Here is an 18,649-nt window from a genome sequence, read left to right as displayed (position 1 = left end):
CATGGCGGTCATGCATTATTGTGATGATACATTATTGATTAGTATATTATGTAATATATAAACACATTAATCCAACTATTTTTCTTTCACTTCTGCATAGTTACTATCACAAATACATTAAAAAATTTAACATTAGTTACTATCAAAAGATTTTGTAACGTTAGAAAAATGTTTTTACTTTCATTGGTTGTTGGAGCAAGCCATTTTGAGATAGCAAAAAGGCGTGAACATGTTCTCTCCACATAGAAGGAAGACATAGCCGGGTTCTCTCTATGGTGGAGAAGATTGGACACAATGTTATCTCTCCAAGGGAGGAAGGTGGAGGAGGTTGGACGCAAGGTTATCTCCCCAAGGGAGGAAGGCGGAACCAAGGTTCTCTCCATGGTGAAGGAGGTTGCACGCAAGGTTCTCTCCATAAGGGATGAGAGCGGAGCTGAGATTTTCTCCATGGTGGTCATACATTATTTTGATGATATATCATTGATTAGTATATTATGTAATATACTTTTTATTCAAAATGTTTTTTGAGCCAACAATTTTAGTAATTAAAAAACTATGCAGAAATAAAGTAAAATAGTTGGCTTAATGTATTCATATAGACATTTTCTAGGTGGTGATAAAGAATATATTTGTAACACAGAGTATATTTAGGTGTAAAAAAATACAGTTTTAATAGTAACATACATAAAAGATTTGTAAATGGATATAAATCAGTGTATTATAAAAAAATAAAATTTATAAATAATTAACAACAAATTTTAATATATATATATATATTTTTAAATTCAATTTAATTTATAAAACTTAAAACTCGCACATTGGACGGGTCGTCATCTAGTAAACTTAGAAAATAAACTATTTTGTCCCGAAAGAATTCAAAGTAAGAATCTTTAGGAAATATAATTATTCACAGCTAAAGCAAATTGAGCTTACGGAAAACATTATTTCATTAAAGTTATATCAATCCACCATGAGATACAACAGATAGGTAAATAGACTAGCTAGGAAAGCCATGATAGTCCAAGAAAGACAAACAAAAGCTTATAAATTATGCTTAAAACGAAGATGGTGATCATATATAATATAACACAACACAAGCATAAATTGGGATTTATCTTAGCTTTCCTCATCGGGATCGGAGTCTATGTCTCTTATGTTCCACTCTTGATCAGTAGCAAGACAATCAAAGAGTATCAAGACCAACGAAATCCATGGTATACCAACACAACAAAATAAGACGTTACATTCAACGGTCGCCGATAGTGAAAGCTCCACTAAAATGGCTTAAAAATTCGACAAATCTACCCAGAAACTTGTCGGATGGATAAAGTTTTTTTAGTACCACTTCGATTAAAGTACAAAGGATATAGAGCGGACTGAAGGTAAACCGCATACGAATGGAGCTGTCCCCGTAGAAATGCACAAAATTAAGGAGGAAAATAGTGTAGGCAATTTGGAAGTGCATGAATTGTGAGTACATTCTCCACCTCTGACTGTCAATGTCATCATGGCCACGAAAAATATTATTATCTCAAGCATTAGTTTCTTATATTATATTTTCATGACATAACAATTGGTTAAATGTAACGATTAAAATCAACGAATGACACTCACAAGCTCAGCATGATTCTTCTTTCGTTGCCCCTATAAACTCTTACAGATAAACTATCAGTATTCTTCCTCTCCCTTCCCTCCACATATACAATAACATTGGCATGAGATTACATATCATATATACATATTGGCATCACCTGGATTTGTTCTCGATTTATAGGTTTTTATAATAAATTTAGAAATCTAAAATATTTATTATTGAATGATTTGATTTAATGAAGTTCAAATAAATCTAGTTAAAGAAAAACCAAAGAAAAAAAAATTGCATAGATCTTCAAATAATAATTAGATAATATAAAGCTGGGGTTTCCAAAATTTTAGCTAATATGCAACTACCCTTACAAGGAAAGTATTTTATGTACTTTTGACGGGACTTTGGTGGGAGTCAGATGGCTTGAGTCTTGACGGCTGTTTGGTGGGAGTAAGATGGCTCGATGGGTTTTTTGTGGGAGTCAGATGGTTTGCTTGTAGAAGATGACATATTTTGAAGTTGTTGAGGATTGATTTTAATTTGTTTCTCTTTACTGAAATTAGGGTTTTAGGGGATTCGTGTATATGTATAGGAGGAGTGGAAACCATGCTGATAATCTTTGTTTCAATATAGCCACATATTTTTATCTGTCTTTCTTACATGACATTCAAGACCCTTGTCCTTATTATGTTTGGTTCTATTATTATTACCGAACGCAGTGACGCCCAAAGGCCACAAAATAATAAAAATTGTAAGATCACGTATATCTTTTTAGTTAGGTTATGTATATTTAGTTTGAAAATATATTTACGTTTTTTTAATTTTAAAAATCTGTGACATTTTGTTTGTTATTAATTCTTCTTATTTCATATTTGTTAATCTTTTATTTGTATTAATACAGTATTATATTATGTATTAGATGTTTGAAAATAAAACGAAAAACCACATAGAAATTAAAAACTTGTTTTAAAATATTATACGAGAATATTTTTTTAAAGAACTAACAAAATGTTAATGTGACAATAAAAAAGAAATGGTATGATATATGAGAGTCTATTCTATATGTTATTAAAACACATACGTAAAAATATATTACTTATGTTTTACTCATATTTTACATATGTTTTGCTTATTTTTTGTTAATATCTATTCAACATTTCAAAGAACAAAAAATAACTAATTTCTGTCATATATAAACAATTACATCTATAATTTATATTTATATAGAATTTAATGTAAACTATACTTAATGCATCAAACATTCAAATAATATATATATATATATAGATAATTTTATCATAATTATAAAATAATATAAATATATAAACAATTAAAAATATATATCATCTGGTAATCATACAGTAGTATATATTTCATTTTTAACGTTTTTAATAATAAAGAACATTTTTTTATTCGCCTTAAGCTTATACGAACCTATACAAGAGACTGACTGAACGTGCTTTTTACATTTTAAAAAGATCACCGCTCTACATAACGATCTTGACACGTTAATCTCTTCGCTTGTCCGATAATGAAACCACTGCACCCACTCTGTATGCTTCATACTATATATGCATCATATATTCCAAATTCATTTGTATATATCCACAAAAACCGATCGAGGACATCTTCTTTAACACTACTATTTTTTTCTTTCTCAACTTCTTTAAAACTACTGGTTCATTAGTTGTTACTTGTTAGTAATCGACTCATTTATTTTGTGTTATAAAACGTAATTCCATAAAACAGGCCCATATGAAGCCATATAGTACCAATAACAAATATTAGGCTTGCTTCACCAATATCATTGGTGGAGGATCAAGCCAAGCGATTTTGAGATTTTGGCACTTACTGAATCACCTAAATAAAAGAATAAATTTATAAGAGATTTTCTTATATCCATCAATGAAAATGCTTACAACAGCAAATGATAGATCTAGTAATTACACAAGCTTAATTATGAAATTTCAAATTCATCTTCGGTTAATGGATAAAGTGAAATTTTTATATTGAAATATGTATTAATTTACAATCAAAATCAGAATAAATAATTGAACACTTATATTGAAATCTGTATATATATAATTAAATTAATATATATTCAATATATACAAATTTGTATGTGATCAATAATAATTGGTGATCAATTTTTTTTTTTTCTGATTTTGAATGTAAATTAATACAAACATTTGTCAATGTAGAATAAATTGCTAAATCTATCATTTGCTGTTGTAAGTATTTTCATTGATGGATATAAGAAAATCTCATATAACTTTATTATTTTATTGATGTGATTCATTAAGTGCCAAAATGTGATTATTTGTCTAATCTTCCACATTTGCATTTATGGGTAGATAACATACCAATTTTTATTTCCTTCAATCACAAGTATTTTCATGTATATATACTAGCGATAGGAGTTGTGGTGAATGATGAATCGATCGAGATTACATCATGGCAAAGAGGGATTCTAGACTGAGGAAACACAGACGTGGATACCATGGAGTTCTAAGTTTGTAAGTGTTTTCGTTAGTCAATTCTTAATTTACTGTGTGTGTGTGTTTTTTTCTTTTCTTTTAATTTATTGTTATAATAATAATAAAACTTAATCGTATTTTAACTTTTTTTTGGTCACGATAGGATGGCGTCGAGATTATTTTCACCCATCATGCACATTTGGATAATCTCTTCACTTGTTCTAATGACTGCATGGAAGATTGATAATGGGTACACTAACGAAGGGTTAATTTTTCGCTCCAATCTACATCTTTGCCACTATAGCAGAAGTGGCAGCTAAAATCCTCAATCCATCCGACGAGAAGGTAGGGTACATAGCCGCAAGTCTCAGCCATCTTGTGGGAGGTTATGCCATCTTTATAATGAGCTTTAATTGTGGAAGGATTCCTCTTGTAATTGGTGTTCTATGCGCTATAATTGTCACGGGACTCTTTTCATATTCTTTTAATTTCTTTGTTCGAAATTGTTAAACCAACTCTTGGGATATTTGGTTTGTATTTCTTACAGTTTTTGTGAAAGGCTTTCTATTTAAGTTGCATTGAAAAAGGGCTATGACTTATAAAGGTCATAGAGATCAAAGTAGTAATTTGAGAGAAGGATGCTTAAGCTCCTCCGGTCAAAGCTCCTTTCGTGTGTATTGATTACAAACAAAAGAAATCAAACATGAAAGAAAACATAGAAGATTTTATATCAGGGTTTCTCTCTCAATGTGTTTTGTTTATGGACATTTTGGTCCACCTTGTTGAGTCTTCCAGTTGTTGTAACAAGGACACACTTGTTTGTTGCCGTACGTGCCTGGAGGGACACAGAGACATTTAGCACAACACTTTTGGCAGAAGAACATGCATGGCTTATGATACTTTGTGTTGCTACATCTCCTCGTGCATTCTCCTCCACATTCTGCAGTCGTCATATTCGAGTTTTTAATTTGCGCTCTTTTAAAGATTGAGATAAATGAGACTTTGAAAAAAGAAAGAAAAAAAAAACATTTTTTTTTACTTACGGTATGATTTCAGACTTCCGGGTCCATACTATTTTCGAAACAGAAAATGAAACGCAAATTTTAGGGTTTTTTCGCAATAAAAAGAATGGGAAAGGGAAAAAAATTGCTCAAATGAAGATTATGATAAAACTTACTTACCTTTTCTGGATGGTACTCGGCTTCTTTTGACGTCGTGAGAAAAATTAAAGAGAAGATAATTGTGAGACAGAGAAGAGAAGTTATGAGTTTAGCCATGGCTAGCTCTTGAGAGAGAGGCGATATGTATACGTAAGTGGAGCTCTTACTTTTAGTTTCACAAATCTGTGAATGTGTAACAACTAGTTTTGTCAGCTATTTATAGAAGGTATGTGTTAAGCGTTCTTGTTATCCCCATGACCCCATGTATAATAAGTTAATAAATAATAACGGCCCATATATATAGCTTTATATATATATATGTCTCTTGCCACTTCATTGTTTAAATCATTCACCAAAAAAAAAACCATAATCCGTCTATTAGTAAATATCTAAATTTATATAATACTCCTCTTAATTCGTTCAAGTTTGTGTTTACGCTAAAGACGAATAGACGAATTATGGAGTAAAACGTAAAAGTAAACGCACACGCAAACACAAACTTGAAACTCAGAAAGAATTAAAGACGAAAGCAGTAATTGGAGCCTTACTCTACATAAAAAGTAGTTTCTAGTTATCAATTATACTAATATACTTTATCATTTGAATATACTGTTTTAACGAGAATATATACTATAACCTTAAGTTTGAGTTATGACAGTGATCAGTGAGTAAAAAGACTACATGCAAAAATTACATGTGTCCAGAATCCAGATTCAAAGACAAGTTATATATGAATCATAAAACTCATATATCAATTTGTGAGAAAATTATAATGACCGGTCAATAATATCATTTGACATATAGTCGAGGTTTGGTACTACTCATTTTTTTCTACATTCGTCGTAATAGTGAAGAGAAATATGATCATGAGCAAGTTGATACAGTTAAGCCAAAAGAACAAAATGAAGGGTATAATGGTAAAAGAGACGAAGAGGCGGAGTAACATGGAGGAATAGTTTACAAATCCTTGCAAGTGATTGGGACCAACCAACAAACAAAGGGACCGATAAGAGCAATCTCGGCATGGATTCATGCCACTTTTTTCTCTTATCTTTTAGCAAGGGGATCAAAGAGAGCCGTTGGATGTAGAAGAGGAGCCACGTGTTAAGATCTCGGATGTGGATATAGAGATCATGCAAACTTAAGGTGGGATTGACTGAAGAATCGAGAGAGGGACAAAAGGGTAGAGGCAGTTTTCTTGCATGCATAAGTCCATGTGCACTCTCACATGGGAGGCATATCTATCTCTAATGCTTTCAACAAATATAACGACTTTTGTTCCATCTTTACATTTTTAATTTGGATATAATATTTTTTGTGTAGTATAACAACGTTTAGTCGCTTTTTTTTTTTGAATTTAACGTTTAGTAGCTTTTATATATGTAGAGTAGTGAGATGTTATCGTTATGTAAGTTGAAATTACCGCGAGTTTGATGAATCAGCGAGACGTAAATTTATGGTTGTTCAGTAAATTTGAAGACGTAGTATAAAGTATACAAAGTAATATATCAACGTCTGATTAATTTTTGTTCTAATTAACACTCTAATTAGTAACAAAATATATACTAGTTTTCTCTTTCATTTTATTATATATATGGTCTCTTCCAAGTAAAGTAGCTAGCATTTATATGTTTTAAAATTGGTTAACCTTAATGTTATTACTACACTGACAGTTGAAAGTAGTTGAAGTGAATCAGACAACTTCAAATTTGTATGTGTACCACTTGCTGTTTCCCCTTTAGTTAATTCTTCACCTTATTCTACCGTTCAATAGATAACCTCATGTTCTTTTTAGGCTTAACGTTTCTCTTTCACTAAAGAAACAAAAAAAATACTGCACACCCAAAAAAGAAGAAATTTTTTCAAAGGTATACAGTTAGTTTTACTTCGTTTTGTGTATTGATTCCTTATTATGAGAAAAAATTAGATGGACTGAAATGACATTGATTGCGATATTCATTGCAATTTCCAAATATTTCTTTACGATATGTGTACGAAATATTAGTAGACTGTAGACTACTATGTTTGGTTAAAAATGAAAGATTTTCAGAAATCTTCCTTGATATAAAAGCCTTTACGAAAGAAATGAAAACCTTTCCCTCGATAAGGTGTTTAGTGAATTTAGACAAGGCCCAAGACAAAGTGATCCAGGAACTTCATGGAACTTTATAGATACAATTCTGAGGAAGAAGACCGAAGTAATCGACATAATATAACACTAAAGCCCAATGAAAGAAGGATAAAACACAAGAGTGGCATTACTGTAATCAAATCAGAAAAAAACTTCTTAGTGGTTTGGTTAGTTTTGCCATTTTCATTTTTAATTCAGCAAGTGACAGACAGAGAGACACTGAAAAAAGTAGATTTGATGTTTAGCTTCCCAAATATGAATTAGTTTTTTTTTTTTTTTAAATAACCATTATGTGCCCTTTCTATTATGGGTCCTTATTATTCTTCAGATTTTTCATTGCTGCTATTTTTACTAAATATATGGATCATAATATTTTAACATGGGATTATTATAAGTAATTTACTAGTCTCACTCTTATCTTAATAAAAAATCTATGACGAAAAGACAACATATAGGAGACTTATTATATATTTTTTAAAAATAATAAATAAGCCGGTTTATGATTTGATTCTGTAATTCACGAGTAGGGCACGGTTGGTGAGAAACAAAAAAGAGTCCTTTCAATAATCTTTCCCTCACTCTTTAATCTTTATTCTTAATCGCATATTATATATGTTGCTCCGTTTTAAAAATATAAAACCAGACCTAATAATTCCACTTTTAGGTTTTTTTAGTTATTATTGAAAGTTAACTCTACAGTACGATCCTGACTAATAAGCGAGATAGCTAATAAGAAATATAACTAAAGTCGTCGTCAAAGATTTTATTAAGAACTCACTTTTTCATTTCATTTGACAATTCAACTTCGTGACATTCTTGCGTGATTTTCGGATTTTGATACCTTAATTATATTTTTATATAGTATTAATAGGCAATTATGACAATTTTTCTCAATATAATCGTTGTTGTATATATTTTTCATGGTCGATGTGGCAGCAGAGCAATCACTGGTTATAAACCCTATTCCATAGTTCTAGCGATATTTTCCCCGTCACTAAACGGTATCCTTTAATTGGTTGTATTAATAATAAAAATTACATTGCATTTTGCATCTAAAGTTGTAACCAATCAAAATTTGTGTACAATTCTAATTCATCATTTAGTCTTTCGATTATATTTTGTGTAGCAGTAGCACGAAACGCAATATAACACATTAACTAACTATTCGAATCTTTATATTTGATAATAAGTTACGATCGGCCATTCTATAATTATTTTTTTCCCTACATTATAAAAAGTTATTGTGGTCAGGCAAAAATCCTTGAGCCGTTTTTTTTTTTTTTTTTTTGGTAAGATCCTTGAGCCGTTTTCGTTGTAAAGTTATGTATCCTATAGAAAAAAATGACAAAAAAAAAATAAGATATAGCTTTAACTATTGAAATACTATGCATCTTTTGACCTGAATATGGAATTATATTTACTTACTTATGGCATGAAGTTGATTTTTAATACTTCTTTTTGGATTTACATATACTTAGAAACTTATTTCTTATAATTATGAGCGACGGAAATTAAAATGTGGGACGAAGCTCACCAGACTTTTGTATGTTAAGCGGGACCCCTGCTTTGTTGATTCACGTGTAAAGAAGTCAATTTGACTAATTAGTCAGTATTAAAATCCAATTAGAAAACATAATGCTGTCAATTCATTTGCTTTTTCTTTTGAAAAATGTCATCAGAATCTTATCGTTCTACGATTTTTTGTTTCGTATATATAGATAGATTAGATTAATTATGAGGCATGTTTGAAATATATATATATATATATATATATATATATATATATATAATCATTAAGACGTCGTTGTGACAAATTCAAAACTTTTAACATATTGGCTCTAACTAATGTGTTACATAGCGTCGTTGTTATTGTATTGCCAGTTGAGTTGAAAGATAACATAATGCATAATATAGAAAAGTTGCAACTATATATAGACTATATAAAGTTTGGAATAATTAATAATAAAGAAGTGATTAGAAATGAGATTGCATTCCAATTTTAACCTGTCATTGTCTCTTTGCTTGTGGGAGGAGAGGTCCGTTGGACTGAGTCGGATTCGCATTTAATTTATTTACTCATCAAATAAATATTTATTTCATTCTGTTCTATATAAACTAATCATCTGTATATATATAATGCAATGCACATGATCTTGAGTACTTGACGGTAAAATAAGGTTGGCTACTATACTGAACTTTTCTCCATTACTTTTTTTTTTTCCTTTAACAAAAAAAATTCCAATAAGTCTTTCATGTGTGGCCATTAAATTGTCTCTAAGAGTTCAGAGACTATCTTTGTTTCTCAAAATTTCATAGTCTTTCGCTATGTCACCCGTAAGTATATTATTACAGACACAACGAGTTGAAGACCATCTATATACACATAATGGAAGAGAATAATAAATTTATATACCCCTATGTCGCGTTTGAACATGACAATACGTGAAATAATGGAAGAGAATGAATATCGTTTTATCGACAGAGAGACAATATCCCCCATCTTTTTAAATAATTATACTGTAGATTTCACCACATACATCTTTATTTATTTCATACTAAATTATATCTTCACTAAATGATATACTAATATATAATAGTCTACATTTGATCAATTATTTCAACAGTTGATATAGTTTATCCGGTCTCAATAATCAGTTTTTAGTCGTATACATAAATATCAATTTTAAAGTACTATACATAGGGAGACGAACAAAAAAATATATCAATTATGTAAAAAAGTAGCCCATATTTTAAGCCACTTTGTCGACTCCGTAGGTATATATATAGATGATTAAAACCCCTAGGGTTAGAAATAAGAATACTATAACAGTCATAATGTAGCGATTTTTTTATATATAAAAAGGGGCACAAAGGACATTTACAAATCACAAGTAGACACCTTCTAGTCTTCTTCAGTTCGTTTTCATAAAGAGTCTTTCGTATGACCAAAGAGCCACTTGATCCAAATTGAAGGATAAAAACTAGCCTAGGGTTTCACAGTTGTTCATTATGAAGAAGAGACAGATGGTAATCAAGCAGAGATCAAGAAACTCCAACACATCTTCCTCTTGGACTACTACTTCTTCTTCTTCCTCTTCGTCGGCGATCAGTAACGTCCGTTACGTGGAGTGCCAGAAGAATCACGCTGCTAACATCGGAGGTTACGCCGTCGACGGTTGCCGTGAGTTCATGGCCGCTGGAGTTGAAGGAACCGTCGATGCTTTGAGATGCGCCGCTTGTGGTTGTCACCGGAATTTTCACCGGAAGGAAGTTGATACGGAGGTTGTTTGTGAGTATTCTCCACCTAACGCTTGATTTTTTTTTTTCACAGGATTTTTTCTTCTTTTTTTTTTTTTTTTTTTCCTTTGGTTTGGATTGATCGATTGATTTTTAAAGATGATTTATTTAGAGGATATTTGTATATGAATATTGATTGTGTATATCAACAGCTCACGTACCGCCCATCTATCTATATCTATATGTATTTCTAAAAATGGCTTGTTGGTTTGACATATTGTATACTTCTGTTGGTGTGATGTAAACAATAGTTTTTTTTTTTATTTCCAAACAATGAGCCAGCTTCACGATATAATGTTTGCGACCATTTTGCTGATTTAAATTATTGGATTGAAACTAGTTTTTTTTTTTTTTGGTTAATTTGGAGAGGGTGATTTTTATCACATCCAGGATATGATCATTACTATTACATCTCACGATATGTATTCTTTATATATTGACATTTTTTCGATCATCTGTATGAGATATACTATAATTTGTATTTTGAATAGGAGGCCTAAGCTTTGTTAAAACATTACAAGTGAATATAATCAGTCCAAAGCTCGAGTACAAGTTCCAATACATGTGTAGTCCTCGCTTTTCTTTTCTTTGAACATTAAACCTCTGATCGAAGCTTAAACATTTTTTTGTAGAATTTTATATATAAATTTCAGGTAATGTTAATAAACCTCACTAGGAATCGTCTTACGTTTTGACCAATACAAATGTTGTATTATTGACATGAAATGTAGAATCATACTTCCATTTGTGTGCATTCACTACCAGTAATAAGATTCAGTTGGAAATATGAGGATGTTGATAATACATAGCCGGATAAATCAGATATTTATCTCGAAGATTTATATATAGTTGAATCTCATTCCATTTTTCTTTTTTCTTTCTTGGTTGGCTTCTTGAATCTAATTCTACTTATCACATAAATCATATATATATATTGCGTGTGTATGAAAGCAAGAAATTTATTTGTATAATTATGTACGCGATTTCTTTAATACCTCAAACGGCCCACATATCGAATCATGTTTTCTTATCGTCTAGGTTAATGGTTTTGTGTCTACTTATTTTTAATATCTATATAGAATCAAAAAGAAGAGGAGGAAGCAACTACAATTAAATAAGTGTAAATCTATGGCCATGGGAAAAGATTTGGTTTTGTGATTAAAAAATGATGTATTGGCTGCTTTTGCCATCATCTAAGTGGGCACTCGAATTTGTTGGAAAAGACCACTGTAGTTTTGAATATTATTATTATTTGTTTTCAAAACGAAAAGAGAACTAGAGCATATTGTGAATCTCCAGAAGTTCTGAACTGTATTTCAGTTTTTAATATATTGAATTTGTGACACGTATATACTTAAATGTTTGCAAAATAGCTGTTTGCAAAATGTCTTGAGCAAATATTACTTTTCCACAACAAAGTTTCATGATCGATAAAAACATGCGATATTGCCAAATCATTTTCCCGTTCCGTCATTTACACAAATTTTTCCAATCATTTGCAATGTAAAGTAGTTAAATAATAAGATTTATTCGTTTATGTATATTAAAACTTCAAGCTCTTTCTTGTCGAGCGTAAATAAACGTGAATTGTATACAACTAAAATTAGTTAGAGAAGTAAAACATATGATCATAAAAAATTCAAGTTTTATTAAGCTATAAAAGTCGAACCATCTTTTCAATTAGGTGGCATGTAATTGTCGTGGAGAGCTTAAAGTTGATATCGGTGAAGGCCCATTAGAGCCAAATCAATCGACATTCAAAACCAATGATAATATATATTTTTTTTAAACAAGTCAAATTGGTTTTATTTGGGTGAACAAACTGCATTTTTTGTTGACGATTGGCTCTTTCGTAAGTGTTCAAGGTTTAGAAGACCCACCCACTAATTACTATGATTATTATCAAGGAATTCTTTTTGTTTTTCTTTGTTGTTTTTTTTTTTCCTTAGTAATAGAGCGTCGTGGAAAGCCCTAGGGTCCATTCAAAAGCTTAATTAAAATCCCATGGTTTATGACTTTTCTTTATATAAATTTCATCAAAACATGCACTTCATTCGAGGCTTTCTCGGAGTTCTAACGTAGTTCAACTTCATGGACACATTTTGTTGTGCAACTAAAAACTTAGAGGTGAAATAACCCTTTACTAAATGAATCACATAAAGAATTAAATATTTTAAGGGGGTCATGATATATAGTGGAATGACAAGGCAATTATATAATTTTTATAAGAAAGATAAAAAGATATCCCTGTTGAAGAAGAATAAAAAAAGGGACCAAAAATGAACAAAACACGTGGACCAAGACAGCGAACAGAAATCTTTGGCTTATCTAACAATGGAGAGATGGGTTTAAGAAAATGATTGAAAGTGAAGATGAGAGTTCATTTCCTTTGATACATGGGATCGATGTGATTTCCAAAGGCCCGCCTTCAAATCTCACATGCTTCTGTCCTTTTAATCCTCAATTCACACTCGTCTTCTTTCGTTTTTTTTTTCCATTTCGAAGAAATATATTCGAAACGTAGAAAATGATCAAAAGCATGCCGCTTGCGTATATGCGTATACATATATATACTCTTACTTACCTATATAAGAGTATAACTGTATAAGCCAATCGGTTGTTTATACAAACATTCCATTGATGATATTACTTGAAATCACTCAACTAATACTCTAGTTCATGTTTTGTGGTGAGTTTGATGAATTTTCTAATTAAATTCATTTGGTAACGTATAATTTTGATCTACATTTTCAAAATATTATTGTAGGTCACATCTGGTTTTCGATATGAAATTCCAACATTTTATGTTTTACATTATTAGAATATACAAAACAGAATGTTGCACGAAAAATTTATGATGAAATTTGTCATTATGTGTTAGGATGATTGTGCCTCATATTGTTTTTTTTTTTAATTGTTATCGACAGCTCACATAACCTCATAGATAAGTTATTCCGATCCAGAGAGATCAGTTACAGGGCAAAAACTAATTACAACTTTGCCTTAGTTGGTTCATTTAACATGTTATTTAAAATAATATAAACCTAGCTTTGGTTCGTTATAACAAACCTACAACAATACCACGTGCCACTGACGTGAACTTTAAAACCTCATACACTGTAAACAGTAAACCTCTTAATTACTACATCAGGTTAAAAACACTTATGAAACCCGTATTTTCTTTCAACTGCAAACAGCATACACTTGTTTATCCGATCAGAAACAAAAATTATTTAATGGAACTTTTGCATGAGATCACGCCAAAACGAAAGAACTTATGCATAGGTGTAGAGAGGCCCATTAGTTTAAATGGGCTTAAGAAACTGGGCTCTTTTCCGTTATTGACCAAGTCATGAATGACGTTGCCTTTATGGACCAGATCGTAAACAAACACGTACGTTGGACAACATGCTACAATTTATCTATGATTATAAGTTCGCCGATCGTTTAAATTCGATATTTGGGACTTGGGAGAAGTTTTTTTTTTTTTTTTTTTTTTCATTCATTTCAGAAGTCTATATAATAAAACAAAAGAGAATTAAGTCAAATGGCAATGATTCTAACCGATATTAATTAGGAAAACAGCATATAACTTTATGACAAAAACCATGCATAATTTACTACTTTCCTATGTTAATTACGTTAAAATTTTCAATTGGCAAACCAAACTTTATAATAAACGTCTCCCCGTGTTTTTAATTGGAACAGAATTACAATAACTGATTTACATTAATTGTGACATTGATAAGGTTAGCTACACAGCTACACTACATAACTAAAGATTAGTAGTACAGTATTAAGTTCTACTTTAAGTCATACTCAATTGTTGTTCGTTATCACCAATTCCTATTCTAGGAAGACCAAAAGAAGTCCTATTCTTTTATCTTTTCACGACTATACATGCGAATGATGCATGTTTGCTTATATTTAATGATGACTAGTCAACTTTGTAGGTAACATGATTTTAGAAAATCAATTGCAAGAAAAATTATGTGGTTTACGACTAAAATGTTTGTAGGTAAGATCAACCTAATCGTCATTAATGTTCGGAGTGACAGGCATCGCAATATAGAGTACCAATTTTTTCACTAAATAATACTGTACCATTCACATTTTGTAAATAATATATTAATAATTAAGACCCGTTAGTCCAAGTCGACATTTAATATTTTGTCTGATCACTAGAGTATATCTTAGGTTATTGATGATATCTTACAATTCAGTGATCAGGAAAAGAAACATTATATATATAGGCATTTTAAACAGTGTAGTGCTAATAGAAACCATACATATTAAATCTATGTGTCACATGTTTTTGTCAATGATACAACAAGCTTTTTTCAAACAGTTCATATAAAATAAATTAAGCATGGGTGCGGATTTGACCAGTGATATAATTATCACCATATCATCACTAATAAAAATGGCTAAATTATAAATCTTATCCTGAAAAATACAGATTGAAAACAAACAAACAGAAAAGCTTAGTTTATTATACAATACATTAAACTTTATCATATAACAGTATATATATAATATATCACAGTTTTTTCTTTAACGACTTGACAACAAGCAAGCCACACAGTAAAATAAATTATAACTAAAAATCATAGCGAACAGAGACAAAAGAAAGAAATAGAAGTAAACCTATACAGTTGTTTCATGTTTTATTTTCTTAGAACAAATCTGGACTGCTGTCATCATTATTTTTACCCCTCTAACGACACATCGATGATATTTTCTTGATTATTATTATCTTCACACTGGACCAAGCCTTGATCATCAAACAACCATTTCTCGATCAAAGACAACGACCCTTGACTATCAGTAGTAGCTTCAAGGTCTATGGTTGGCTTGCTCTCACCTTGGAACATGCTTGTCTCCGACATCAAATTCAGCTTCTCATCAACTGATCCAGATTCTGAGTTCGATGAGAACAAAGAGTGATGATCAAAAACTCCTTCTTCACCGGTACTGCTTGAGCTCTTGTTGATGGAACGTGATGATGTGTTGGGCCTTGAAGATGATGAGCTTGTCCATTTCTGAAGTAACTTAGAGATATTCTCTGTATTTGAGGCATAAGTAGTGGTGGAAGATTGATGATGAGGTTTTGGTGATTCCGGATCGAGAGGGATCAATGAAGATGGTTGGTCAAGTGATAAGGCTTTGAATAAGGCTTGTTTGGCCATGTTGATGTCTGTTTGAAGCTTTTTCTCCCACTGCCCTTTGTTGGTGGTCCTTTTGTTGTGATTACATCTATTGTTGTTGTTGTTATTACAAGATGCAGTATCTGTCGCCGCCATATTGGTTTTGTCTTCGTTGATGCCGTTTCGAAGCTTCATCGTCACGAGTTTCTTTTTTAAATGAGTGTTCCAAAAGTTCTTGATATCATTGTCGGTTCTCTGAGGTAGATATGATGCTATAGCTGCCCATCTGATTGTTATCCAATTAAATCAAAGATAACAAATAACAAAAGCACCAGTGATTATAAACGAATGTCAAATACTATCTTAATTATATTGTTAATTAGGAGAATAGGGGAGATGGACAAACACATATATTGGAGATCAACGTGTATATAAAAGAGGAATAAAAAAGTGGTGTATTCATGTACCTATTACCCAAAAGAGCTTGGAGGTGGATGATCATCTTCTCTTCAGATTGAGTGAAATTTCCTCGTCTGATCCCAGGACGAAGATAATTAGTCCATCTGAGTCTACAACTCTTGCTACACCTTAGCAAACCTGAAAAAACATACATGTATATAAGTTTTTATGTTCACATATGGAAGCTATTGAGGAATAGATATAAATATGAAGAAGAAAGAAGAAAGAAAGTGAAATTAGGAAGATCAAGACCAGTGTTTGTTGGAACAGATCTCCAGTTTCCAGGGCCGTGTTGTTGGACATAAGAGACCAAGATTATGTCTTCTTCGGGAGTCCATGGTCCTTTCTTCACCTCGATCTTTTCACAGCAAGGTGGTCTACCCATATTCACACACACGCACACACGTTCTTGATCGTCTCCTATATATGTTTTCCTTCTTTTTTTCTCTCCCTATATAGTGTACACGTCGAAATAGTACTCTCTGTGTGTGTGTGAGCTATAAAGTAACTAGTAAGACTCTAAGATTGGAATTTTGGTATAGTGTGTGAAAGCTAGATGGTAACTAGTTAGACTCTAAGATTGGATTTTTGCAACGAGGGGTTCTCACTTTCTTTCTTTGTTTTAATCTTTCTTTTTTTTTTTTTTTTGCTTGTTAGTATAGAGGTTTCACGAAAGACTTTGGATGTTGAAGAGAAGAAAGACAAGCGTCTAAGTCTTATGGAGTTATGGGTCGTTCTTTGGATCTATATGCATTGAAATAAAGGCATACACATATTTAAAACCGCAACGAGCACTAGCGCTTGAATGACAATTTTATCTCTTTTTTGTAGAATTTAATTGATTTTTGTCTTTTACCATATAAATATATGAAAACATTGGTTAAATTTTAAGTCTGACTCCTTAAAAACCGTTAAAAATGCCTATATATGAATTTTGAAGTTAACTGCAAGAAATAAATAAAAATAAATATATATTGATAGAAGAAATAATATTACTGTACGTGGCTACTGAATTCAAAAAAAGAAAGAAAAAGCCTTTGAGAAAAGGGAATTAAAAGAGACAGCAAAGAGCATTTACTCATTTTGTTTTGCTTTGTTCAACAAGTCAGCCCTTCTCTTCACGTACGTGGCAATACTAATCAAAGGGTTGGCACTGCAATTACGGGTATTTAGTATATACCGATTATGTAGGTGAGATTCTATATGCTTACTGTTGAGAAATCACAATCAGCCCTTCACTTCTCGTTTTCCTTCTTTAAAGTTTAGATCTTGACTCTAAAGATTCACTATAGAACAACATTAGACAAAATTAATTTTGGTTTTCGATACTGACACGAACCAAAAAAGTAATAACAATTCTAATTTAAACAGGAAAAAGAAGAAGAAAAAGAATAATGCATAATAGTTCATAAGTTCGGTGCCAAATTCAGACATCTTGTGCAAATGTTTCCCGCAGATTCTCCTTATCAAATTACAAAGATAACAAGTCATAATGTCTTAATAGCGTTTTAAACGACAGCTGTATCCATGATTCCATGTCGTAACAAAGATGAAGATGTTACATTAGTATGTACTTGATAAAATAATGTAAAGTTACGATTATTATCCTACCAAAACATTATTGCATGCGATGAATAACTTCATATTATACATTTGAAATAGCTTTAAGAAACCCTATCACATTATTCACGTACTTTTCACTTTAATTTAATTTTTGTTTAATGGGTAACTGGGTGTTTGCCTAAAGATTGGCATAATAACGTCCACGTATATATTCTTTTAAAAAAATTACATATAGAAAAATCTGATCCATGCACGTTAATTATTATAAGAAAAGAAAAACAAAAGGTCTAGTCTCCTTTCAAATGACATTTTCTAGTACTATTTTATTATTATTATTCTACGTTTTAAAATTTTTATTTAAAGAAAAAGAAAGATCAACCTTGACTAAAATCTAGTAAAACAATGTAAATTGTTGTCCTTAACTTTAAAAATAACAATATTTTAAAATATTTGGACGATTATACTAAAATTATTTATTAATTTTTTTTGCTAAGGCATTCATCAATCACGCCGATTCAAAAGAAGAAAAATAATAGCATATTGAATATACTAAAACAAATTCAAAACAAACACAAATTTATTACATCTCTAGCTAAACAATATTTCAAAACATTTTTAACGTTTAAATAGAAATGTCCAAAACTAAAAGGTATTTAACGTTATAGACTTTCGAGTTTCCAATTGAACTTCTGAATTATTTTTCTGCATCGTTCAAAATATGTTTTCCTATCGTCTGCTTCCCCATGAAAAGGTCGTTTCCCTCGCTTCAACCATTCACTTTTTACCCTATATATGCATATCATTTGATTTATGACGAAATAAATGCACGT

At 31.1% G+C, this 18,649-nt stretch overlaps 4 protein-coding genes across 4 annotated transcripts; 2 read left to right on the top strand and 2 right to left on the bottom strand.

The window, feature by feature from the left end:
• The first annotated feature begins 4,039 nt into the window (after positions 1-4,039).
• Positions 4,040-4,648, top strand: LOC109126491 (uncharacterized). The gene is given in 3 exon segments (XM_087465908.1): positions 4,040-4,101; positions 4,226-4,334; positions 4,336-4,648. Coding segments are annotated over 3 exon segments (408 nt in total). The 3' UTR covers positions 4,573-4,648.
• Positions 4,610-5,450, bottom strand: LOC104713106 (gibberellin-regulated protein 6-like). Its single transcript, XM_010430155.3, has 3 exons — positions 5,244-5,450; positions 5,106-5,133; positions 4,610-5,002 (listed from the first exon to the last, which is right to left on the bottom strand). Exons 1-3 carry the CDS (start codon positions 5,337-5,339, stop codon positions 4,821-4,823), a joined length of 306 nt encoding a protein of 101 aa, XP_010428457.1. The 5' UTR covers positions 5,340-5,450; the 3' UTR covers positions 4,610-4,820.
• Positions 5,451-10,180: 4,730 nt separating this feature from the next.
• Positions 10,181-10,921, top strand: MIF1 (mini zinc finger 1). Its single transcript, XM_087463745.1, has one exon. It carries the CDS (start codon positions 10,363-10,365, stop codon positions 10,666-10,668), a length of 306 nt encoding a protein of 101 aa, XP_087319871.1. The 5' UTR covers positions 10,181-10,362; the 3' UTR covers positions 10,669-10,921.
• Positions 10,922-15,110: 4,189 nt separating this feature from the next.
• Positions 15,111-17,006, bottom strand: LOC104751331 (myb-related protein 306). The gene is given in 4 exon segments (XM_010473253.2): positions 15,111-15,364; positions 15,366-16,083; positions 16,265-16,394; positions 16,509-17,006. Coding segments are annotated over 4 exon segments (1,020 nt in total). The 5' UTR covers positions 16,642-17,006; the 3' UTR covers positions 15,111-15,325.
• Positions 17,007-18,649: the final 1,643 nt, after the last annotated feature.

This window comes from Camelina sativa, chromosome 9 (genome assembly GCF_030686135.1).
Source record: "Camelina sativa cultivar CO46 ecotype springtype chromosome 9, ASM3068613v1".
NCBI lineage: Eukaryota > Viridiplantae > Streptophyta > Magnoliopsida > Brassicales > Brassicaceae > Camelina > Camelina sativa.
This window is presented reverse-complemented; position numbering and strand designations above follow the sequence as displayed.